Source organism: Acipenser ruthenus, chromosome 3 (genome assembly GCF_902713425.1).
Source record: "Acipenser ruthenus chromosome 3, fAciRut3.2 maternal haplotype, whole genome shotgun sequence".
Taxonomy (NCBI): Eukaryota; Metazoa; Chordata; class Actinopteri; order Acipenseriformes; family Acipenseridae; genus Acipenser; species Acipenser ruthenus.
The window spans coordinates 6,107,599-6,135,085 of NC_081191.1; the positions used below are offsets into that span (position 1 = coordinate 6,107,599).

Genomic DNA, 27,487 nt, shown 5'->3' on the forward strand with positions numbered 1-27,487 from the left:
ATAAAAGCAGTGCTTTACCCAATAGTGAAAGCCTGACAGAAATACACATTCAATCTTTTTCACTTAAATTGCATGCAAACTTATATGGGGGTAGATGGGCCAGTCACAGCGCAAACATACCACATTTTTGTTGCGACATTTAGCAAAATATACATTTTCTCGTATGTACTAAGAAAAAATATGTTAATGAAAAGAGCCGCAATATACTCATTTAAATATTCATCTTCTTAACGGGATCTTTATTGTGAGAGTTGTGCGACATTGTTCAAATAAATAGCGGGAGTTGAGTTGTGGTTTGCTGCAGCAGAGGGTGCCTGAAGGATAACGTCTATACATGCAAGGGTGCAAGAATCAAAATAACATTGCTTGTTAAATGTAAATGTCATCTATACAATGCATTCTGTTCCCTCTTCATTTTACCTATTTTAATACTGTTTTATATATATATAAAATGAAAGGCAGTTTAATCCCATCAGATTCTATAGCGGGGCCCCAAGCTTCACCCCCAAAAAGCTTTTCATAATCATACAGTAGCCCCTTGCTAAACCGAACATGTTTGTCCGACATAAGGAGGTGTCGGGTTTAAAAACAAAACAATAAAATCACACACACCTACATTTATAGTTCTCTATGTATTTTAAATATAAATCATTGCACTGAAATAACACTAATGTGTTTTGGGTACGCTACACTGACAACGCACAAGAAAAAGATTGGGCACGTCTGACAACGCACAAGAAAAAGTAGACTGGGAAATGCCAGAAACAATTGCGACTGTTTAAAACATGCTTTCAAAAGTTCTGAACAAATTGATGCAATTGTAAGTGTCGCAATTGCCTGCAGCTTTCGTACTTCTCATTATAATATTTGAGAACCCTCATTTGCATCTCCGCCCCTTTTTTGCGAATTTATGCAGGAACGTCCATAATTAAATATTCATCTATGCTTGAACCACAAACAGAAACTGCTGCCGCAAAGCATTCCCTAAAAAGTCGCAAATAGCATTGCACTTGTTTAGTACATTTCACCATAATTAATGACTAACTGAGCAATAGAGACGCATTTAGTAATGATGCATCAAAAAGAAAACCTTAACTTTTTGGTTCTGTTACTAAAAAAAAGGGAAGAACATTTCTACATATTTAATACATAAAATGATTTAGTAACACGGTTTTAGCCTGTCCAGAATATACACATCTTTAATGTGATTAAAGAAAAGTCATGCAACAGTGTGAAAAGTACACATGAACTGATCACGAAGCAGTAATATGATGATGGGACTATTAACTGACCTTTGATTGGCTCTGATATGAACTCTTGCTTTACATCACACAGGCTTGTTTTGAAACTGGACCTGTGCTGATTATGGATAGCATAAACTAAATCAAGTATATTGAACTTTATTTTGCCTTTTCTTTATCAAATAACCTAAAAATCATCCGCATGATTTGTTTTTATACATCCTTTCATCTGCTCGAGAGACCTATGTCATTTGGAAACTTGTTTTTTTTAAATCTCCAGTAGCTGTCCAGAAAGATCTGTTTTTAAAGTTCTTTAAAAAATGTTTGACTGTATTGCACTAAAGCAATAATGTATAGTACATTACTGAATGTGAATCTTAAAACAGCTCAGAGTGTTCCTTGTACTCAACAACACTATTCTATCACAGGATGGGAGAATTGTTTTCCCTAAACATTTTATAAGACCTTATGAAATTAATCACCTGTAAAATGTTAAGTTCTATAACAACTGTAGACGGTCATTAAATGGTTAATGAAGAACCAGATGACTATCAATTATTTAAGCAATTATTGTGCCACTTAATGCTTGGCTAGAGAAGTCAGTGGCACTTGACACTCAAACTGGTCATTAACTTGTTTGCAAAGAACTGACACAACGACCAAGTCCTATAATTATTAAAGGTACCGTTGTGTTTCTTTTTTTTAAATTTGGATGAACAAATAGTTTTTTTTTTACCCTCTGCTGACAGCAAGTGTACCGTAACTGTATATGAAACACAGGAGCGAAGGCTTACTAGCACAATAATTACATACATCTGATTGTTGCTTTCTGCCAAGAAGAAAAACATTTTAAAGAAAAGCAGAAACAGAGCTGCAAACTATGCACGCACACACTTCAGCACGACAGCAAGATTTTATTACATGGAAGAAAACAAACTTTACAAGTTGGCCTCAGGCCAAGTGATAGATAATGCCAGTCAAATTAATATTGTGTTTCCTCTTTGCTGTTACCACTGAAACAAAATAAGAGAGTAGAGAAACCACAAAGACAATCAATCTCATTAGAAAGAACAGAGAGATCATTTAAATGCCCTCGGGAATGCATTTACTTTTTTTCAGTATGCGCCTTTAGACAATACATTCACTTAGACAACAGCATCTCAGGCTTTTTATTTTTTTTATTTTTTTTCACTCAGATGGATTGGATCTTTTATAAACTTCATGTAAGAATGTGTTTATGTATGTCTTTGTCTATCAAACAACGGAACAGAACACAATACAGTGTTGCCTGAGATAAAACAAGTAGTGAATTACGTGAGCTTATTCTTTTAAATGGAGTAAACCTTTTACTGTGACACAACATCCACATGGCAGTAGCTTTGGGAAATGTAATAATTTTTAAAGTTTTCTTGTTGCTGCTGTACTGTAAATCAAAATCAGTTTCCTTTAGTATTAGTAATGCCTTATAAAATTGTAAATCTTGTACCATGAATTCCCATTGGCATTTTGGTATAACTTATATGAAGGTGATAAGTAAGGTCATGACTTTTGTGTGGCCTCAGAAGATATGGGTGGTGTAAATATGAATTTTTCCACAAGATACCCCAAAAAATATTTTAAAAAATAATTAAAATATTACTGCATATATAGTATTTCTAAATACATCCAGAAAGCACAATGCAAACTAGTTTTTTCGACAAAAAAATCTATTATTTTTGTGCGAATTCCATTTCAGATTAATGACATACTGATATAAGTACAAAACACAGCACCCAGTTTTCAATGCAGAGGAAACAAACCTAATGTACTTAACTATACTGTATAGGTATTGAAACAATATACATTCATGCCAGTTCTACCCTCACCTAGATGTTCTTGCTTAAATAACAGGTGCTGAACAGATAAGACTCTTGTTACCCCAGACCCTACTGGAAATCCAGCGTCACAAGGTCTTTCAACCAATGTAAATACATGGAGGTACTTTTACATAACTAGAAAAAGAAAACAAAGCCAGAATTTGAATATTATTATACATGACACGTAAACCTTCTCTGTACAGTATATGTTAAAGACAGGTAAGGGTTTATATTACATTATGGGTTTATTTTTACTAAAGCAAAAAAAACTTTTGAGAAGGCACATGGTATATCACAAACTCTTCAAATGTTATCTTAAACTGAGGCACCCGGAACACTTCAAGTGTCAGTTTCACTGGATATGCGACATGATTTCTTTATAAGTTCCAGAGACAGCTTTACAGGAATACCTTAACTGCTGACACTGAGCTCCATCTGGTTTTACCACAGTAACAACATTATAGTCACAGTAACAAAAGTATCATTACCTTTTTTCTATTTTATAGACTATAAATGGATTGTAAAAATATCTGAAATCAGGTAACCAAGCACAAACAAACCCTATATACTGTATACAGAATAATAAGCTTAAGAAAATCATAACCGTTTGTGGCGGAGTGTCCCGCCCCTATATATATATATATATATATATTTATTATTATTTGTATTTTTGTTTGCGGCGCAGTTCAAGGCGCCGCGTATTTATTGTTGTTTTTATAATTTAAAAACCTTGTGAGGATGCGTGGCTGATCAGCTACTGATTATTTAACTAGCTGACAGTCACGCATCCTTACTAAACTTGTGCAGACTGTGGCCGAAGGTTAATAAGATAATTAACAGCTAGTTAACCCCTCGGCCAGAATATAAGAACCTGCAGCTGTCCGTGCTGCGAAGAGTGTACAGAGGAGAGTACGGGGAGCGGAGAGAGCGAGGACAGAGAAACTACATTTAAAAACAACTGCTAAGTATCGTGCTGGTGCTAAAACCAGCACGCTTATTTGTTTGATTATTTGTTTGGCCAACGTGCCCTTTGGTTTTGTTGTTTGTTTAAATCTTTTGTTTTGTTTTATTATTTAATAAATACGCTGAGCGCAGTAGCGTTCAGCTTTACCCGCCCATCCATTGTTTTGGTTCTGGTACTTCCTGGTCCGTGACATCATCACACACGCCACTCAACAGCTGCTCGACCACAGGATGAATTCAATTGACAGTGGCAAATCTAAATACTGCCGTGGTTTAATTATTCAAAATAGGTCCAAACTTTACATTTTATGTACTTTTGAAGACAAAAGTATCCTGAAGAGGCGCACACACTGTTAGAGATGATGGTTTTCAGAAAGTTTCCACCTCGTTTTTGTGGTTTATTTTCATTTGCTTTTGTTGCTTTGTTTCATTTTCATACAGTATTTTCTAACAAATTAAGCCACAAAAAATGAAAGAGACCAAAAGGACCAAATTGAGCTGTTATTGTTGTTTGATTTTCCTGTGGCACCTTGTAGCACTGTGCCTCCCAGACTCACTGTATGCTCTGCTCAGAGTGGCTGAGCTTTCTTTCTGACCAGAGGAGACGGGTTCAAGCTTACAAGAAAATGACTGTGACTAAATGAAAACAATCCTCAGAGAAAACAAAATAAAGGGATTAAAACATCAACTAAGAACTTGCACGGTCAACTTCTAAAACTTCTAAAAAAAAAAAAAAAAAACACTTTAATTCCTAGAAGACGACATTATTTATAAACATGCATGTCAGGACTAATTAATATTATGAAGTTGTCAACTGGTCTTTTCCAAAGATGCCTCGTTTCTGTATAGTTTCACAGCTGGCCTAAATTGTAAGTCTCTTAGTCTCTTATCTTTCAAGCCAAAACGAACAATTAGAAACATGTTTTGTTTTTTTATTTTTTAAAATTATTTTAAAATTGTACTTTAATGTCCTTGCGCTCCAATGCGGTCCCTTTTTTTTAAATGAACAGTTTTATTTTAGTATGGGTTTACTTAAAAAAAAAAAAAAAAAAATGTATACATAGTAGAAAGTGAAACAGTACTTTTATTGAACAGATATGGAGCAAAGTTTTTTTTCAAAAAATACTTATTAATTATTATTTTTTCCAAAACATGTTTTAAAATAAAAATAAAAAGTAAAAGAAGTTGGGCCTTGAAACCAAAGGGAATCAAGAAGCAAGTTAACATATACTGTAACATAGGTTATATATGAGTTATACAGTATATAAGACTGGTATAAGTATTAGAGACTTCATGCTAAATCACTTCAGATTGAAAAAGCTTTTTTTCTACTTGTCTCCTTTTTTTTAATGATGAAATATCGGACAACTATAGAGATCCGATCTGGCAGGGATTTAGGTAAAACCCATAACACATAGGCCTGCCATTTCTTACCAGTTTCGCCTCTGAATGCATTGTGGGGACTTGGGGTGAAGCACAGGAGTTGCTGAGGTTTGGGCTCTGCATTCCCATCATATTGGAGCCCATAGACATTTGCCTTTCCATCTGAAAAACAAGAGAAACAGCTTATTATTTGTTCACACCACTGATAGGTGCACAGTGGAGGAGAGGCTAAGAAAGTACCAAGTACCCTTTGTCCTTATTCCAACCTATATGAAAATAAAACAGAACCACACATTAATAGTGTTTGATTATGTTTTGAAAACCCATTCCCGTGCATCCAACAATAAGCTATGTGGATCAGAAAGCTACTTCTCTGGTTTTGTTCTTTTTTTTACCAGTCCATCTCAGCTCAGGTCACAAATGAAATGAGCACGGTGGCTCCAGCAGACAGTCCACATCACAAAAAAACAGCACTATTGCCCAGCACTTTATAGCAGTGGGTGTTCGGGTGTAGACTGAGGTGCACTGCACTCACACTTCACACCAGTATCTCTAAGCATTATTACTGTTAAGTGAGGGTTTAGGGTTTGTAATGACTGAAGGTGACTTCCAATGAACAGACGAGACGTATTAAACTAAACTATAATAATACAACTTTATTTACCAGCTTATGTTCCTTTAATCATATCTTTCCTAGACTTCACGAAGGTACTGTACTATATATGATATCTTCAGCCAGCTGGCTCCCTTCCTGCTACCCTATACTCACCTGCACTGTTGTTCTGACTTACACAAACTGAGCCTCCATACAAATTCTACAAATAATGGACTACAGAACCTTACATTACTGGACTAAATGACAGTGTAGTTGCTGCTACAGTAATAGTGAGTAATACACACTTATTGTGTGACCACCTAAATATGAATACACATATAAACACATAATGTAAATACATGAATGGTACAAACAATAATGAAGTGTGGTAGACTGCAGTTTAACATGCTACAGTATAATATTGAATCAAAATATTGTAGTGCTGTAAAATAATATTGCTTCCCAAATTATTCACTGGGCTGTTTAAATCAATCCTTACAGACTGCTATTCAGGCTAACTTATAGAAGTGATAGTGTAAATTAGCTGTTTAGTATTTTAGGTAGTACTGTAAATGATAATGACTTAATACTTTACATGTGATTCATAAGGTGCTAACATGACATTATACATGTACAGTCAGGTGGAGATTCACAGACAGAAATATTATGTGGCTGTAAAAAAGTAACAGTTAACGTACCTGGTTGTAATGAAAAGAGCCCTTTGTAACTTGGTTTTATAAAACTGCAGGTGTAGAAATGGGCAAAGTGTTAACTCAGTCCTTTACTTAATTACACCCAACCTCAATTAAGTACAAGCAGCTCTGTGGTATAAACAGCCAAGACTTCAAAATAAACATGCTGAGCATATATACATACATACAAACAAACATACTGTGCATACATACATACATACATGTACCTTTTGAGTAAAATGCTGAGTTGAAAAATGAAGTCACTTCAAATATAAAATCTCCGGATTTTGCAAACAGAAGCTCTGAGTAACTACTTGTTGCAGTCATAAAGAAACTAACGCAGGAAACTAGAGAGTAATGGAATATTTCTGGTGTCACCTATTAATAGTCATTAATGCTCAGCTTCTCAACAAATGGCCCTAGCAATTCTCCGTTTTCAGATATTATTATTGTAGCTCAGTATTGCTGACATTAGTTTTCAAACCTGCTCTGCTTGTTAGAATGTGTTTTTTTAAACGGTTCTTAGCTCAGTGACATGGATTTAAGTCTTACCCTGTCTGCTCTGAGAGCTGCAGTAAAGTCCATATTAAATGTATTAAGGCACTGTCAGCCTAGCCCTAGAGTAAACAACGCACATTTCTTCATTGCTTAAGTGTATTTTGTATGAAAATAAGGACTGAACCTGGGGTTCATTTCTGACCTGTCAATCTCGGAAAAAAAATTACAGCCAAATTAGTCAACATTAAACATGTTTATTATCCACACTATCAGCATTTGCCTAATTATAAAAAAGACAGGGTTCAAATGTCTTTTTAAAATAATTTAACTGAATTATTTAGCTGTCTGAAGTTATGTTTGTTCTAATACCCTATTCATACAGTAGATCTTCAACCCTTTTTTTCAATAATGCTCTAAATGCCAAGGCTTTTTATAGAAATGGTTCCTGGATACAGTACCAGACTTTAATTATTCCAAACTAGTTCTACATCAGTGCCTCTGCAATGGTAACAACATTTAAAATGACATTCACTTTCAGCGTCCCTTTTTGCTTGGTAATCTGGTTACTTAACACATGAGGGAGATTGTTAACAGTTAACACATCTGTATGTCTGAACTTCAAGCACCCACCTGAAATCTATGCCTGTATTCAAAAATGGTCACAAATGTCATAACAGAACTTCAGGTGTTAAAATGAAAGATGACATACTTTGAACTTAATAAAACTCTAATAAATATGTATACAATATAAATTGATTCATACAATGAAGTGTTTTTTATTCTTTTTTGTTTTCTAGATGTTGAAATCAAGCATCTGCCTAATCCCAAACACCTTTTAATTTGCCCAGAAACAATGTTTTTGTTGACAGAATAGTGTAATGCCACATACTCTTGATATGGAATGACTTCAGTAAGAATTTTCCCAGCTGATGTTAAAAGTAGAATCTATCAGGTAAGGTGTCAATCAGAGGCAATTTCAGACACTATCAGTGACATTATCAGTGACCCTCAAACCAAGAACACCAGGTTAAGCAAACCACTAACCTAACAAGTGCTGTCTGCACTACTTAACCACTCCTTTACATCTGTAAATTTACCACAAACCATTTTTTAAAGTGCTGTTTGAATAATCTATCTGGGTAAAGAGGGTACTCACAGGCATTAGTACTGCAGAAGATCCAGGCATGGTAGGGTCTGGGAGGGGCCCAGGCATAGAGGCCGGCAGAGGTTGTCTTTGTCTGTTCCGAAGGTGCAACAATGAAGATAGCGAGCCAGGAACGGGCCTTGAGAAAAACACACGTATTGTACATTTATAGAATGCTTCTTAACTTTTCACACAGTGTATAAGAAGCATTGTGAAGATGGTTTGCAACTCAGGAAATAAAAAAAAAAACACATATATATATATATATATATATATATATATATATATATATAATTACTGAGATCAGTTCCTGCACTAACTATGAATTTGACACTGACATCAGTTCCTGTACTACACCAACATTTTCTTTTCAAAGACACTCAATATTATAAAAAAAAAAGTGGCACAGAGAAATGTTAATGCATTTACAAAGGTAGGACTATGAGAAATAGTGAATTCTGGCCCACCCAGATATTTTGGATGGAAGGGATAACTAATAAAATAGCCCTCTGTGATCAAATTGAAATGCATGAACAAAATAGTTATCAGTCCAGAACCATCACTTCATGTGGCAAACTCTCTCTGAAAAGGGGGACATGCTATGTAACTCATCCAGTAAAGTGGACAGTAAAGTTCAGGTATCTTTCCTGTAGATACCAAGTAACTGATTTAGATGTTCAGCGCTGGATTCCGGACCCTGTGGTGGCTTTTAAAGAACCTTTGAGAACAGAACCAGACAAGGATTTCCAATCCTGCTGGGAGAACTCCGATATCCTGGACGCAAACTGGATACTGTGTTTAAAAGACCATTGCAAGAAAAGTAACTGTTAATGGCAATAATATTATTGTAAAGCTATGTACTGGTTTAGAAAATGTTAAAAAGCTACAAGCAGAAATATTATTGCAGAAATCTGTGTTAGCCTAAATGAGAGACTCAGTGAACTATAAAACACTAATTCAATAACCTTGACAGGGCCCCTTGGAATGCGCATATAGCTAAGTTTCTTATCAGCAGTTGCAACTTAGGACAAGTAGGGCCTCTCGCTTTTTATTCTTATATGTAAAAGTACTAGAATTCTCATGGCACTAGACACATATGTTTTAACAACCAAGGCGAAACTCACTGACAGACCAGGGGCTGTATTCTGATCACAGCGCAAATGCGAGTGCAAGTGCAAACGGCACTTGCCCCCGATTCTGTGGCACAAAAATGAAGCAGAGACATAAGGAAACCCTGCTGCACTGAAATGGTATTCTGAGGACATGTCATGCGGTGTTATATAGCACCTGCCCCATCGCCACAAGTCGGCATAAATTTCGGGGTGTGGTATCATTAACATATTCGCCAAAGCGAGTCAGATGACAGAGCAATGGGGTCCCAAATAGAGAATTGAACGCACTATAAAAAGCAAAGTAGTCCTAAGTAGCAACTGCGTGCGCTTAGACTGACATAGAAAGAGGAAATCAAAGAAAGAAGTAAAAGCAAAAAGAACCAAAAGATGAAAAAACGACAAAACCTAAGAAACTAACAATATTATTCATAAAATAATAATAAACAAATACATTAATTTAAAAAAAATCCTATTTTGCAGATAGAGTGGAGTACTACATTTAGTTTCACGAGGACTGTAGCAATTTATTTTCATGGCAATTATTACAAGTGAAAATATTTACGTACAGTATATGGAGAGCAGCATAACAGGAGTGCCACTTCTGTATCTGTATGTGTATGTCTGTCCTTCCTTTCCCTGGTTGTTGCTAGTGCTGTGTGTGTGTGTGTGTGCGTGTGCGTGTATCATGTGCATGTATCATGTCTAGTGGTTAAAGAAAAGGGCTTTTAACCAGGAGGTCCCCGGTTCAAATTCCACCTCAGCCACTAATTCATTGTATGACCCTAAGCAAGTCATTTAACCTCCTTGTGCTCCGTCTTTCGGGTGAGACGTAATTGTAAGTGACTCTGCAGCTGATGCATAGTTCACACACCCTAGTCTCTGTAAATTGCCTTGGATAAAGGTGTCTGCTAAATAAACAAATAATAATAATAATAACTTTAAATGAGTTAACTGCTGTGTAAAGTTAACACAATGTATTTGCTTTGTTTCCGTGATTGAAATAAGTGACTACTATCAGCAAACCTGAAACAAGGTACCGGTTTCGCTGCCTGATAATGTATGAGCTTAACTAGTTTGAAACATTATAACGAATTAGAAAATGGATCAGAGATTTCCTCTAACCTGATTGGTCAATACAAGGGCTTAAATCTCTGATGAAGGACCACGAATGTTATCTTTCAAACTATGTTTAATCACTGTTTCAAATCAATCTGCCTGAAAATACGTAAATACAGTATTCGTGTATTTTACCTTTTGCCTGCTTGTTGAAAGAAAGTTTCCGTTCTTGTAGCGCACACACATTGTGAACACGTTACTGAACAAACAGCATGATCAGGATTAACACATACTACAGATTATTTTTAATTACTAAAACTTTTTATTTTATTTATTTTGCTAATAAATGTTAGGACCTAACGGTATCTTAAATACTGAAACGTACACAAAAGCACAAACATGCACTCAAATGCAAAAAAAAAAGTTAGCTGTAGTTTTATTCTTTACATGACCTTTTCACAAATGGGGGGGGGGATAATTAAAGCCCTGGATATATTGAAACTCTAGTACATTACAAGCTCAGAGGGAACATGATGTGGCACCTCATGTCCCGCTAGAAAATGAATCAGCTGCTGCTACTGGTAGAGATCAGGGAGGGTAGGAGGTATTTTACACTTTACATGTAGTAATGTCAATACCATGAAATAATGTACCTTGTATTATTATAAAGAATAAATGATTGCCCTACTTGCCTCTGCCTCTTCTATTAATACTAGGGCAGCAGTGTGGAATAGTGGTTAGGGCTCTGGACTCTTGACTGGAGGGTCGTGGGTTCAATCCCAGGTGGGGGACGCTGCTGCTGTACCCTTAAGCAAGGTACTTTACCTAGATTGCTCCAATAAAAACCCAACTGTATAAATGGGCAATTATATGTAAAAATAATGTGTAAAAAAATAATGTAATTGTATGTAAAAATAATGTGACAATTGTAAGTCGCCCTGGGTAAGGGCATCTGCTAAGAAATAAATAATAATAAAAATATAGCAATCTCCTGTGTTGTGAAGCGTGGTTTACGTATTCTCTCAGCGAGTGACCTACTACTTGCTGTTCTGACTTTTTCTTGCTCTGTGCTACTGCTGCTCGACATGATCGCCACTTCTACATTCAAATCAGAGCCTTGAGGATATGCAAGCACATTCTGTCTCTTAAAGGGATTGTTGCCTTGCCCTGATTGGATAGCAGATTCCCCAACCTACCCAGCATTGATTTGCTGGGCGCTGTCACTGTGCCACTAAATGCGCTTGCGGTGGGTTTTTATTTTGATCAGAATCGCACTTTTGGAGAAGCCACACCCTACGAGGCAGACGCGTTTGACTTTAACCACTGTGTCTGCGATTGTACTTGTTTCATCAGAATCGAGCCCCAGGTGTTCTAACCCAAGGACCCCTCGCTTTTATATTTTTTTATCTTAACAAGTGAGAAGAACTCCATGGTACAAAAACATATATTATTAGTTTTAGAGAAAACATATATACTTATCGTGTTATAACATAGTATTAGTTTTAAGGAGTAGCTTGGTAACAAAAGGTATGTTATTAATTTTAGAGATAAAGGCTGTCTAACAAACCAGGTGTTTCTTTGTTCTGTTTTATATTTTTATTTTAAAACATTATTTTCTCACAATGGGTCATATTTTTTCAACAAATCATCACTTTCTTTAGTGTTGTTTGTCCTCATTTCAAATTGACATAGAAGACATGTCAGCTCCTAAGTGATGAGAAACCTTAACCTAGACCACTAGATTTTGTTTTGGGGGGGGTGAAGGATCAAGATTTTTGCACATGGATGACAGCTATGACACTGACCTAGAATTCAGGGCTATGCACACCGGGAGACGAAATAAAATAAATAAAACAAAGAAATAGTCTGGGTACACCACACACTAAAAATAAAAGACATTTAACAGTGAATGTTTATATGTGATCAGGTTTAACATGTAAATTATTCAAAAAGAATACATCTACATATTTCTTTGTAAATACAGAGAATTAGTTTAATATACTTTTTTTTAAATTGATTTTCAGTTTTAATAAAATCTTCAGTTAGAGTGTGAATGTGATTTTGGTCAACATTATTAAAACAAAGAAGAGTCATTTTACAGAAATACAAAACCAGTGTGTGGCGCTCCCCATCACTTTGACTAAAATTAAGGTGAAATAAAGAGAGATAGACATACCATCAATTTCCAATTGTTCTGTTATTTCTTACCAAATGGAGTCTTTCTTTTTATTGTCTTTATAACCACTGACACTGGCATCATAAAGAACATTGTATTTTTCGACTTTAATAATTAAATTCTCATTGATGTCCATTTCTCTTTTATTTTTGTGGTAATTTATGTGTGAATGAGTAAACCCTGAGACCTGACATCACTGATATACAAACATGTTATTTTGTAGCTCTCCATATCACGTATCTCATACTGCTGTGATAAAGTACACATCAAATCTTTAACATTGCTATAAAATGCCCATGACTTTCTCCCTTTTTAAAATCTGTATTTCCTAAATAACTTGGGACCTTATGCTTGCCACTCTGTCTCCCACTCTGAGTTCACATTACTCAACAGGGACTAGTGCTGAAATTTAATTTCTCTCAAATATAAACATTTCTGATTGTATCATTTGCAAAATAAACATAGAGAGGAAATGAAATGGCTAAAGCAATCCCATTGCAGGTGTTGCTTTCAGCTGTTATTCTTTGACCTCCTGTCACATGGTCATCGAATTTTTGTATTGTATTTTTTAAGCATTATTGTATGAAACAACATAACATTGCAGGTACAACTTTTTATTCCACATACACAAAAATATTCCTTTAGGTGTTCTGTGATAATCACCTTTTTTTTGATGGGCCAGAAATAGTTGCAGGTATGATACTAGAAAATCCTTTTTGTTTCTCGAAAAATAGTGAAGACAACAATAAAGCTATAGTTATAAATATCATGGCATTTCTGAGAGGATTTACTTGCAGATTTGCTTGCTGAATAGCAATAATTCACATCTTAAAAGCTTAACTTGCTTGATAAATCCCTGTCTGAAATAAGCAATGTCAAAATGCTGGGTATAATTCAGAGCTCCATGACAAGTATGCAATTCGTCATCATAGGCTTGGTTTACATGCATTTGAAAATCGAATCTACAGTCATGACTGTGTGACGTTGTCACGCAAATTCATCGTGAAACAGCAAAAGAACGTCCTTTTGGCAGCGCGACTTTAAGGGCAGGGTCAATCGCTTTCTCACGATAACAACAGCTGAAAAAAACCCATGTAAACCGGACCAGGAATCGTGCTTGTGGCTCACGAGGTTTCAGCAGTCAAGATCCGGTCTTCTGATTTAATATCACAATCTCCAGCAGAAAGGCCGTACAAAACACACACGCACACACACACACACACTACATTTATGCACTACTTCAACACTAGAACCGCCGCGGTTATACCCATACCTGCCGAAATGGTACATTTTAAACATTTTCAATTTTAAAATGAAAGACAAACTATCGAATACAACTCAAACATTTTATTTAAGCACATCACAGCCGAAACGCTGTATTTAAATGAACAATTAAACATAAAAGGGTTTATTTTCTAACTTACCACTTGTAAAGCACTACTTAAAAAAATGAAAAGCTATAATAAAATAAACATTTCAAAATAAACTAGTGTGTAAACAGGTATGTGCACATACAAAACTGTAAAAACAAAAGTAGTTTTTAATCTAAAACGAAAGTAACATATGATTTATCCTGCGTGTGTGTCACTCGCAGCACAGAATCCAGGTTGAGCTGCTGCAGCTTTGTAGTTTTCGAATCGAAATGTTTCTGCTGAAGCGCTGTGGCTAGCTTCAAGATGAAATCTCTCCTACCTTGTACAAAACAAAGGAATTGATAGCTGCCAGGTCCAATAGATATAACAACGGGCTTATATATATATATATATATATATATATATATATATTGAAAAAAGAATATTGTAGGTTATATTCAAAATAAAAACATGTATTGTAAAAGGCCATTCTAGTGTTAACGAAATGTAACTTTTAGATGTTCCACAAACACACACACACACACACAAATATACATTCTAAGTAGTAAAACTTGTAGAAAGTATATTTTATATAAGTGTGTGTGTTAGAAAGGTAACTAGACAAACAAGTAGCTAATGCGCGGCGTAATTCAGAATGTGCGCGACAACACGTGAATTCATTTCTATTGTTAAATGTTTTTATCTTCATGGCAACGCATGAAGCTCTTTTCCTACTTAGTAAGCAGACATGGGCATTTAAATATCCCCTCGGGGATGATGATAGTCAAACTCAAGCAAATTATTTTTCCTGAAAATTATATAATTCAGATTTTGCCTAGTGTTGAAATGTAAAAGCTGTAGTCTTGCTAGCTTACATCAATTTTCTAAAGACAGTATTTCTCTCAATGCCAAATTAGAACATTTGGAAGTTTGTTTTTAATTATTGTTTTATTGATACATTGTTTTCTGCTGTATTATTGTTTTGCTACTCTGCTGCTGCCTGCCAAACAGGACAGATCTACCACAGAGAATTGAATGAGCCAATCCTATTTTCATATTAAATAAACAAATAATACATCATTAGTATTATTATTTCTTAAATGAGTGGTTGCCATGGCAATTAGAATCACATTCCTTAACTATTGTTAGCATTGGCAATATTCACGCTGATCCACTTACTGTTAAGTTGGAGATTATTATTTATTTCTTAGGAGACGCCCTTATCCAGGGCGACTTACAATTGTTACAAGATATCACATTATTTTTTACATACAATTACCCATTTATACAGTTGGGTTTTTACTGGAGCAATCTAGGTAAAGTACCTTGCTCAAGGGTACAGCAGCAGTGTCCCCTACCAGGGATTGAACCCACAACCCTCCAGTCAAGAGTCCAAAGCCCTAACCACTACTCCACACTGCTGATATTTGTTCTCTGCTTGTTTTGTTACTTTAGTAACATTTAAACTGCTATAATTAAAACAAATCTTGTGCAAAAGCTTCACTCTTAGAATCAGAAGTGATAGAAAGAAGAATGTATATCTAGTTTGTGGTACAAAAATGAAAACATAATTAAAGTAAAACACCAACAAATTCTCCAGCACAACAAAGCTATAATAATACAACACTTTGCAGACTTTCAACTATAATTCAAACTATAATTTCATTTAAAAAGTACCATTTGGCCCAATCTTTTAAAATTACATTTTCTGTTTGTTTCATTTCTCCTTTTTTCCCCATTTCTGCAAAACTAAATTCAGAATCCTACATTTTCTAAGGACCTCTGCCAGATAGACCCATCCATGGCCCCTACAATCCTTTCCACAATCAGGATCTGTAAGGGTGTAGGCAGCAATGTGGTGGACTGCTCTGCTATAAGTCCTGTTGATGCTCTTCTGACTATGAAGGGGGATGGTTAGTTTTCCAAAATGGCTCCATGTCACCCAGAACACATTTCACACTACATAAGGTTTATTTAACAAAAAAAACAAAAAAAAAATACAGCGATTGCTGTCTTCGGTAGGTCATGGCTACATGTTTTCCCCTCAGTTTATTGTAGGCTGCAGGCCAAATGTGGACCATGAAGACCACCTTAGTGGTCTCCTTTTAAAACTGAATTACTCAATTAGGTATATTAAATCCATTCCTTGCCAAAGTGTGCAAATATCACACTACTAAGCACTACCTATATTGATTTTATTGGATGTTATGCTTGCATATTGTTCATTATTGGCTGTATTCGAAGTTCAAGACATGCCATCTTTTTCTAAATTCAGTGAGGAAAATGGCTGGAAGAGGGAGTAAAGTGGACAGTGAAAACCGTCTTGTTTAATACAAACTGGATAACTGATTTGCCCTATTTTTTATGCCATCGCATTGAAATGCAAAACCGTCTTTTATAACCAAGCACAGTAATTTCAACGCGGCCTCTCCTCCTGGCAGTGTTGCAAGGCATGACAAAACTGAAAGTGTGAAATCTTCACATCCGATGTCGCAACTGTTCAGGAAAAAGCAACAGCGGCTTCTCTCCGTGTAATGTGGGCACTAGCTAAAAAGAAAAACCCTTTCATGGATTCTGAACTTGTCAAGGAGTGCACGTTGGAAACACTGGACGAGCTGTTTGCCGGAGAGAAAAACAAAGATGACATCCTCAACCGTGTGAAGCAAGTTTCATGATCTGATTCGCTGGTTAAACAGGGGGCGAGTGCTAGAAAGATTCTCTGCACTTCAAAACAAAATAATTGAATTTCTTTCAAATCAGAAGACCAGCAAGGCTCTCAAGTTGCTTGATTATATGAACGACACTGCATCTATGTCACAAGTAGCTTTTCTCTGTGATATTACTGCAGGATACATTGGCAACAAAAAGGGCAAGGCCAAAATGTTGGACATTTGTAGAGGGAACCAAGACCACTAAGCTTAAGTCAAGGCCAAAGTGTTGGATGTTGTGTAATTTTGCTTAGGATTCATATATAAAGCTAATTATTGACCACATAAAGAAATTAACTTAATAATAACTATTTATTTATTCAGAAAATGATGTTTTTTTTGTGTGTGTGTCAACCAGCTGCTTAGATTGGAGCCTGCGAGGACACTGCTTCCTGGGCTGAAGCCAGGCATTGACTTTTATCACTAATCCACAGGACCGTTTTTGTTCAATTCGAATTAGTGCCAACGGAAATCTGCAGTAAAATGTTCTAAAATCTGCAAAGAGAAAAATATATTGTCTGCAGGAATGACTTTTCAATGAAAAATCAATGAAAAATAGCGCTATTGAGTATTAATGAATCAGAATAATAACATTTCACCTTTAAATTAAGCTTTATGCAATGTACAAATAGGTCCTATACATAGTCTTTAGAAGCTACACGTTTGCTGGAAAATATATTACTGCTGGCTGAGTAATCTTTGCCTTTAAGTGCAGTTTGAAAAACTAAAAAGGAAACTGCTTATTTACAAGTTTTATACACATTTAATTTGACATTTAAAGTCACAGTTTCACCGAGCACAATAATCTCGCTCTGCACTTTAATTTGTAATTCCTGTGTCTCACCTCAACCCTAGTTTAACTTCTCCACAACCTCCTAGACGGTAAGTGAGGCAGCCGTGCAAAACGTCACACCAGTCAACAAAACTGCTCACTGCATATAATGCAACACTGGTGTCTGAAATTACTGTAATGTACTTCTTTTTAAACCATATTCTTCAAAATATGAACCTAGTGTTTTTTTTGTTTTTTGTCATACACTGTCCCTTCGTTGTTAAGATCCAACACAACCGATCTCCACACCGATTCTGCAGTCCGGGGTTTTATAGGAATGATCGCCGTGGCCAAAGACACAGAGATTTTGAGATTTTAACGAAAATAAATCCACAAAATTAATTGATCTTCTGAGGTGATTCGCCCCTATCCTTGTATTTAAAAAAAAAAAAAAAATTACTGCACGCTCATGTGATCTTGTTTAGCCAATCACAGCGATTCCTTTATCTACGCACTTATTTGCATAATGAATTGCTAATCACGCTGATGCTTGCACTGAATCCTGCCGCACTTCTGACTGCACTGTTTATGCGCTGCTCTAGTGTCACTTAGCAGCAATAGTAGGTACCACTGAAGACATATATATATATATATATATATATATATATATATATACACATATATATATATATATATATATATATATTCTCCTCAGTTTAACATACACTACTCAGAAATCTCGTTCCTGCTACGTAACAATAACATACAACGTGCACAGTAGCTGTGTTACATTTATGGATGAACAGGAAAAAAAACAAACAAAACCGTGTCTATATCATAAGATAGACCAATATTAATAATAAACACTAATATAATGTAGAATAGAATGTCATACCATTTTGGGTTGACATTAAAATGTGGGGATAACGGCAATTGAAACATATATTTTTTTTAAAAGTTAACCTGAAAGAAAACCACTTTTAAGTATCGTAAATATTCTTAACCAACTGACCTGAAAAAATGTCCAAGTTTTGCCATTTGTTTTGCAGATTGTGCAAGGCTTTCTGGTCTTTTTTTTCTGAGATAGCATTATCATTATTACGCACAGTAGAATTCCATGTGCTTGAAAGGGTCGTGTTCGTTTTTTTTTTCCTGCTGATGTGACTTAACCACGTAAATTGCGTAATTATGTAATTGCTTGGATCTAGACACTTTCTATTACAGGCGCCTCTAGTTGCTGGAGCTGAGAAAGAGCACTGCAGCCATAATAGCCGTGAATAGACATACATTTTGAGGGGCATCGCGGCATTTGTGTAGGGCACCCAGGGCAATTGCTGCTTGGCCGCCGTTAATTTCGAGCCCCACTGGTCGCCTGAATTCTTTCAACCTGCAATGCAAGGCTGTGAAAGCAGTGTCTGGGATCTGTTTGGAAAGTTGTGTATGTCTTTCAGAGGAGCCTTGAAGCCTTGAATCAGCCAGGTTTCATTTTGGGAAATATGTTGCATTATCCCACCTTGTGCTGTTGCTACAGATGAAACCTAGATGCAAATGATGCAAGAGTTCATTTATAATCTCAATTTCCAAATGCCATTTGACAACTTCAGAATTCCAAAGAATTTAAAACTCAAAAAATACAGTGGTAAGCTTTTATAAGGATGTATTGAATCCTAACTTTAAAGTTATTATTTTCTTTTAATTTCACCATGTACTAAAAAAGGTAAGTTACGTGTCATACTAAAGTCTTACCAATTAATTCCAGTCACATCCATCTTAATCAGTAAATGATTAAGTCTAATTATCTGCTATACTGTATAGTCTTGGCATTGCAAACGACCCTTTCCACTCTAACTGACACTTGGGTCTCGACTCTGCAGGGTTGCTGCATTACGGGATGGAATGATGGGAAATGGGCCAATTTAAATTACCAACAGTACTACCACATCAACACTGTCCTTTCTCTTGAATTACAAAACAAGCATGGTAAATAAATACAATCGCTACTGAATAGATCACGTGCTGTCAAGGAACAGGCATTGAAACCGCTGTGAGGATTTGATACAATGCACTGTACTGCAGATTGCTTTAAAGTTATATTTCCAGCAGTGTTATGCTTGAATCAAATACTGACACATAATCCACTGCAATACATCTGAGTAACATAAATAAAAAATAAATGTAAAAAAACATTCACATTGTACAGCTGTTTAGTGGAATGCACACACTTACTTGGAAATGCATATATTTTAATTGTGTTTGTTTTGAGAAAGTTAAATATTAAAGGAACGAAATCAAAGTAAAGTCTTAAATGGGTACTTAATCAACATTTAGAAATCCTTTTAGCTAACCTTTTTAAATATATATATATATATATATATATATATATATATATATATATATATATACATATATATATATAGTAAAAGAAAAATACATGAATAACTCATATTAATAAGTCAGTGTCAAAAATAATATTATATTATAACATGGGCTGTCAGTTAATCGCAGTTAACTTAAAAAAATAATAATAATTAAGGCATGTTAATTGCACTCCTGTTTTGTCCCTCTTAGCATACCGTAATTAATTTCCTGGAGCACCATTTTAGTGCATGCCAAGATTGAATGAGTGTACTCATCGTTTGAATATAAAATTAGTCACGGAACTGCATTATGTAGCAAAGCACTCAAACTGAAGGACTTGTGAATGGGACGTTTATTTTTTTAAAACTTTCTGACGGTTCATTGGATAGAAAGAGGGTTACTTGTATCTACTGTCAAAGTGAGTTCCAGTATCACAGGAGTGCATCTAGTCTGTTGTACCACCTGCGTGCTAAACATGCTTTCACTTCTCAAAATACACTTTCTAGTAGTTCTTCTGCTACAGACAACAACAATACAACAACCAATGAAACCCGTCAGTTTCAACAGAGTACTCTGAGAAATTCAGCATCACTGCAAACCCATAGATCAAGCCAAGTATTGTACTATAACCACTGCTGTTACTGACTGCAGACCTGTTAACACTGTAGCTTTGTTTAATTTCAATAACCATATTTATTTTTAAACTACTGATATATTATTTACAATTATGGAGGATATAACCGTTACTCAGAGAATGTTTTGTTTTATTTAGGCAATTTCAAGTTATTAATTCAAGAGAATAAAACAATATTATTATTATTATTATTATTATTATTATTATTATTATTATTATTATTATTATTATTATTATTATTAAAACAGCAATGAAAAACATCACTTTATGAGTAAAAGAAACTGAGGAAACTGATAATTGTAAATGCAGTAAGGTGAGTAATAAACTGACTCCATTGCGATTTTAGCAGTTGGTTCAAACAATCTAATAGCAACGCTGGACTGTAAATAAATGTAAAACTATAAAGAGAATCCAGAAATAGGAAAACAGGGTTTTTATGCTGATTTGTTCTTGGATAATAATAATAATAATAATAATAATAATAATAATAATAATAATAATAATAATAATAATAATGTAGGCTGGTAAAGTTGATGTGTTTTATGAAGTATATAAACAATGTCCAACCGAGATTTCTCCGTTCAATATTCTTTATTTCCTTGGCACAGGTTTGTTGCTTTTGGTTACAGCATTAGAATACACAGCTCAATTAAACTTACTCAAAGGACCCCCTGCTAACAAAACTCCCAACAGTTCAGCAGCCATGTCACAGTACGTAAGGTCTTCCAGTTAAAGCTATTAGCATTAGCTGCTCAGTACAAAACAGAGTGCAAACTAATCATTTTTGCTGTATTTTACACTAATAACATTAATAAAATAATCTGAACAGTGCAAATACTGTAACCTGGCCAGAACAATAGAAAATACATTCCAACATTACAATAGCATCAGTAATAAAAACTGAAATGAGGTGGATGCAGTAAGTATATCAATTAAACATGTGATTAAAACCAAGATTAACTGAGATTAATTTTTTTAAACCTCAAAATGAATCACGATTCTTTTTTTTATTGCTTGACAGCCCTCATTTTAACAATAAATATGATATGTATTATTCTATTATATATAATAACAAGTCTCTTACAAATCCATGTTTTTTTTATTCTATTTTTAAACACATTTCTTATAGTAAAATGTGAAAAAAAACTGGTATGGTTTGTTTTTAAACATTAACAGTTTAAACATCATGCTGTCAAAAAATGTTGAATAAAATCAAGTTTGTACCTTACCCATTTACTGGCATGGCCCTTCCATTTCCTCGAAGAAAGTCCAAATCCGATAATAGATTTATATGATTTTATTACTGGAAAAGGTCAGCGAGCTGGATACATATAGTTTAACTGCTCGTTTTATAGTTTCGATGTGCAGTGTTTAGTTGGTATTACCAGCCTGTCAAGTTAGTACACTGTTATCTCCATCTACAAAAACACTTTTAGCTGTCAAGATTAGATCATGTCTTCCAAGACTATCAGCATGACACCTAATAAAGCTTTTCATTGCCACTGCCTCTTAAGAATATATATTATCTATTATGCACCAGAAACACACACACACACACACACACACACACATATATATATATATACAGTATATATATATATATATATATATATATATATATATATATATATATATATATATATATATATATATATATATGTATATCCAGATAATAGATCATCACTCGTTATCAATTCATTAACTTAGTTTTCCCTATCTCATTTAGCCTGCTTACATTGCAGATCTGGACCTGCTCTTCAGTTTAAATGACTTTTTGAAACTAACTATACTGTATGTTCATTTCATTTATGTTTTGCTCACCAAATTACTCTTTGGTCCTGGCACATAAGTTCTCATCTTTTCAACTTCTAACTAGGGTGTTTATTTTTTCTGTTTCATAGTATTTATTTGTAGAATTTTTTTTTTTTACTTTTTTTGTTTATTGTTTACTGGGTTTTTATTTATTTATTAAACTGCTGAAAACTGATTGGACCAGTTCTTACATGTATTGTCCAAAAGTACTCTTCTCGAGTTTTTATGTAGTTAATACTATATATAATGGAACTCAATAGAATTGGTGAATATAATATGTGTTTCCAGATTCTGTTAATATTTTGTTTGATCCAGCCTTGTATATTATATTACTTAAACAACATCAAAAGTAGTAAATATAGACTAAGACTGAGCAATACTGATATTTTTCATATTGATATTTCTGTGTATTCTGTATAAGATATGTCAAGTACTCACAAAAGAGTGTTGTACCACTAATAACATGATAGAATTAGTTGTAGCTCATATAAACTAGTCAACATTAGGGATGTTTATTATGGCATGGGGTGATATTGCTTCAATCCATTGATATATTCTGTACCTGTATACCTCGCTGTAAATATTCATACCTGCTTATCTTTTGGAAGTTACCAGAGTACACACAAGCTCTTACTTTTGCTTCATGAAGGAAACCTTCCTTGCTAAGTGATTGTGATTATAGTGCAGCGATTCCAACATAAAACTTTTGATTCCAGATATGGCATGTTGCATTATTTCATTTTTTAAATTAAAATTTGAACTGTTCAATGCACATAATGTATTAATAATACCTGGTCCACAAATGACACACAGTATATACCACCTGCATGTGGCTTTCGGGCAGTCAAGTGTGGCTCCCGGGGAAATGCTGGGTGACGCACACTTTGCTGCTTGAATGAACTGAAGAAATAATAATAAATGAAAAGCGAGAAAAAGTAAAAATAAAAGTTTATTATTTGTGTTCTCTGTATTCATTGTTCTTTCTTCTCTCCCATTCTCTTTCTTCTGTTTCTGTTACATTTAACGTTTAATACACTGTAGATCTACAGTACAATAAAAATGACACAGAAACTGTAAGGCTCTACAATGTTCTATCCTTTGTTCTCGTGTATTTTCCTGCCATCAAGAGATAGGCCTAACAATTACTGCACTGCACAGAGTACAAAGATTCTGTTAATGTTCGAGAGAATACAAAAAAATAAGAAAACAATGCTAGTATTTAAAATGTCTTGCTCGCAAACATTTCATGTTTTACAGTATGTGTCTTGCGGCTCTTGGTCATATTAACATTTATTTATGCGGCTCGTAGGGTCAGGAAGTTTGGCCACCCCTGGCAGAGTCCTGTGCGGGTCAGATTTTTACGACCCGCTAATACAGGACCCGACCCGAACCCACTGCAACGCCGTGTTCTTACCTGCGACCTGACCCGACCTGCTTTAATAAGACCTACAACCTGACCTGTTTGTTCTTTACCTACTGCCTGCCACTGACTCTCGCTCTCGCATTCACACACAGAAATCGCTACCACTCTACACAGATTGACATTTATTAACTAACCCTACTTACTTTACTATAAAATGCCTGTCTATTCCTTTTGTGCATGTGCTTTCACAGAGATGATGTACCAGTTTTGTGGCTGTCGAACACAAAACAATTCCCTGAAAGAGAAGATGACTGCCAGACCAATACTTTTGGGATATGCCTGCTTGTCAGGTATTTGCAGAGCATTTTATATCAAAGCTGCCGATTGGCCCCTCGGTGGAGTGACGTCCTCGGTCCTGCCTCCCAAGGAAATAAATAGTCACTGCACGGAGACGTCAGTCTCTTTTGCATTGAACCCGCGCATACGAGTGATGCGACCTTGCAAAGTTGGCGGTCATCTTCTCTTTCAGGGAACCAGGGTTACATCCGTAACCTATCGTTCCCTTTCAATTCAAAGATGACCGCCAAACCAATACTTTTGGGAAAGTATACCAGAGCTGTCGTGAGGAAGAATGAGTGGACAGCATCTGAGGGACATCTCGCTACCCTCATCTAGTGTTGGTGGACCCTAGTGCCTATTAAAGGCATAGAGGCATCCACGACATTATGTCGGTAGAACCAGGTAAATGTATGCAGGGTAGTCCAGCTAGCCGCAGTACATATCGGTTAATGAGGCACCTCTGAAGAGGCCCCATGGCGTAGCCACACCTCTGGTTGAGTGCGCAGCCCTCCTCCCAGGTGGGGGTAGGCCGGCATTAGCATACGCAGTCGAAACCGTGTCCACAATCCAATGGGACAGTTGCTGCTTAGAGAGGGCTTGACCTCTGGTCCGTTCACCATGACAAACGAAGAGCTGGTCAGACTGACGCATCGCTCTCGTTCTATTCACATAGCATCTCAATGCCCGAACTGGGTAGAAGGAATTTAATATCCTATTCGACTCTGCGAAGGGAGGGGGATGGAAAGCCTCTAGTTCCACTGATTGATTCAAGTGAAACGCTGTAATCACTTTAGGGAGGAAAGCAGGGTTCGTAAACAGTGACACCCTGTTTCCATTGTCCCACGCATTGACAGTGCCTGTAGCTCACTGACCCGCTTAGCGGAGGTGATAGCTAATAGAAAGGCTGTCTTCATAAAGAGATATTTCAGCTCTATGGCATGTATGGGTTCAAATGGGGCCACATCTAGATTCCATTCGGGGAGGACTTTGGGCCATTCGTGCAGGACCCTCGCCTGAGACAGCCACAGCTGTCTGCGCACCACCACTGAGCCTGAGGCTCCTGCCCAGGGCTTGCCCTTGGAACCCTGAGATCTGTAATAAGGTGCCCGAGACTGTGCGTAGCTCCGAAGCTAGCGGCTTGGGAAGGGTGACGGAGCACAGCATGCCATCCAGGTAGACCATCAAAAGGCCTCCTGTGTTTGCCAGGCATGTCACCTGCGCTTTGGCCATGTATGCCTTTTTCGGGTGGGCTTCCGTGATTCTGCGTTGGCCGTTAGGGCATACAGGATCCTCAGACAAACCTCCAACTGGGGGGGCTTGCACTAGGGCCGCTACGGTGGAGTCCACCGGAGGTAGCTGTGCCAGCCCTATCGCCTCTGCACCTTCCATGGAGGCAAGTGCGGCCGCATACCTGGAGGCACAGTGCGCTCAGGCTGGGTGCTGCCAGGAGGCCTTGACCTCCTCCAGAAAGTCCGGGAACCCCGGAAATGGCTAGGGGATTGAAGTTTGGGAACCTGGAGGAAGTTTGCTGCTCGCTCTATAAGCGTCCGAACCGAGTTCAAGGGTGCTGGCACCTCAGGCTCCAAGGCAAGCTCAAAGCTGGGGCCTGTTACCTGGGTCAGGTCTGGGTCGTGAGTCTCTTCCCGTAGGAAGGACTCCTCGTCCCATGAAGCCACTAGAGACAGAGTGTCCTGTTCCCCCTCACTCATCACCACATCCTGCTCTGAAACCTCTGGAGTGACCAACGGCGAAGCCGGAGTCTGCTCTGGGGCAGGCGCAGGGTGGGAAGCCTGCTGCCTGCTTAAGTGTGAGTATTTGGGCCATCTGGCCCTTTAATATAGCAATGTCCTTCGAATGATCCGCATTCCTCGCTCTCTTTCTAACCTTCGAGTGGGATCTAGAGTGGTTGCGGAATGAATGGGCTGGAGCCTGCGCACAAGGTATTGTGCGCCGGGCTCGAGGCCTGGCGGAGGGGGGAGGCCTGGGATCCCGAGGCAAAAGACAGCTCTCCCAGACTAGCCGCAAGAGTCTCTCCTGTGAATTGCGCCATTCTCTTGCGCAAGGTTTTCTCCCTTGATTCGGTGCAGATAGAACAGAATGCCTTGTCTGCCAAGGTAGCAGAGGCGTGATCTATGCCCAGGCACTTTACAAACAGGGTGTGTTTGTCTTGCGGGGGCAGATTCCGCCTGCAGGAAGTGCACAGTGTCGAGGTGTCGAAGCTCTGGAGCATCAACGGAGTTGAAGCACCGAGGTGTCAAGGCTATAAGCACTGAGGCACCGAAACCCTCGAGGGGATTGAGTGTGGTGGTGCAATGTGTGATTTCTGGGCCAAGGGCATTGATGCACCGAGGCGTCAAGGCCCTGCGGCACCGAGGGTGTCGAAGCACTGAGGCATCGGGGTACTGGGGTCGAGGGTGCTGAAAAACACAGAGGACACCACTGTAGGGAGCTGGCAAGGCTTCAAAGACCTTGAAGCGTCAAAGTGCTGAAGCATATAGTCCTTGAGACACCGAGGGTGTCGAAGCACCGAGGTACAGAGGCTATGGGGCGTTGGGGCACTGAGGGTACCGAGAGCACTGATGCACAGAGCTTATAAGCCTCAAAGGTGTCGAAGTGCTGAGGCGTTTAGACCTCCAGGCACCGAGGGTGTCGAAGCACGGAGGCTATGGAGCACAGGGGCACCAAGGCCATCGAGGGCGGCGATGCGCAAGGCTTAAAAGCCTCGAAGGCGTCGAGGCACCGAGGCGTGGATTCCTCGAGGCACCGAGGGTGTCGCAGCACTGAGGTACTGAGGCTCTGGGGCAGCGTGGCACTGAAGGCACCACTGCACAGGGCTCGAAAAGCATGGCTTTGAATTTGAATAACGTTTTTGGTTATTCAAATTCAAAGTCGCGCCTAACTTGAAAATGACATTTTCTGACTCGACCTGAACCACAAACTGCAAAAAAGTTCACATTCCGACCCCAACACCCGCCCGCAGGACTTTAACCTCGGTATATACTGTCACACACAAGGTTTCATTTAAGTTTATGAGTGTTTGAAAAAAAGGATATTGCAGCTGATTGCCTCTCTAGACATTTATTAAATGGTAGTGTCAGTGAGGCAGGAGAATACTTCAGTGAGTTCTTGACATGTATTCTACTAAATATATTTTAATAAACACGACGCAGACAAAATTAGTTAAATCATACTGTTACAAGGTTTTAAAAAATAAAAGTCTCTTTGAACAGCTTTGGCAGTTTTCTGTCCTGTTTTTATCCATCAACAGCGTTTAACTGATGCAGGAAAAAGTTAATTATTTACATTGACAGTTAAAAGGAAAAATAAACAAACTGCTGTCTGAGTAACAGAATGAGCAATTGAGCATTTTTTGTTAAATTTTGAAATTTCTGTTATTTTTCAAATTTTTTTTTTTTTTGTAAAAACCTCACCA

General features: G+C 37.1%; 1 protein-coding gene across 4 annotated transcripts in view; it reads right to left on the bottom strand.

Moving 5' to 3' along the window:
• Window positions 1-27,487, bottom strand: part of LOC117435811 (cyclic AMP-responsive element-binding protein 5-like) — a 155,188-nt gene that overhangs the window by 35,917 nt on the left and 91,784 nt on the right. For all 4 annotated transcript variants that reach the window (XR_004549202.3, XM_059011106.1, XM_034059251.3 and 1 more), the window contains 2 exons: window positions 8,385-8,511; window positions 5,495-5,605 (listed from right to left, as the gene is read on the bottom strand). Coding sequence is in view for 3 of the 4 variants with exons in the window: in XM_059011106.1 (XP_058867089.1) it covers window positions 5,495-5,605; window positions 8,385-8,511 (238 nt within the window). In the remaining variant the exon portion in view is untranslated. The remainder of the gene's footprint in view (window positions 1-5,494; window positions 5,606-8,384; window positions 8,512-27,487) is intronic.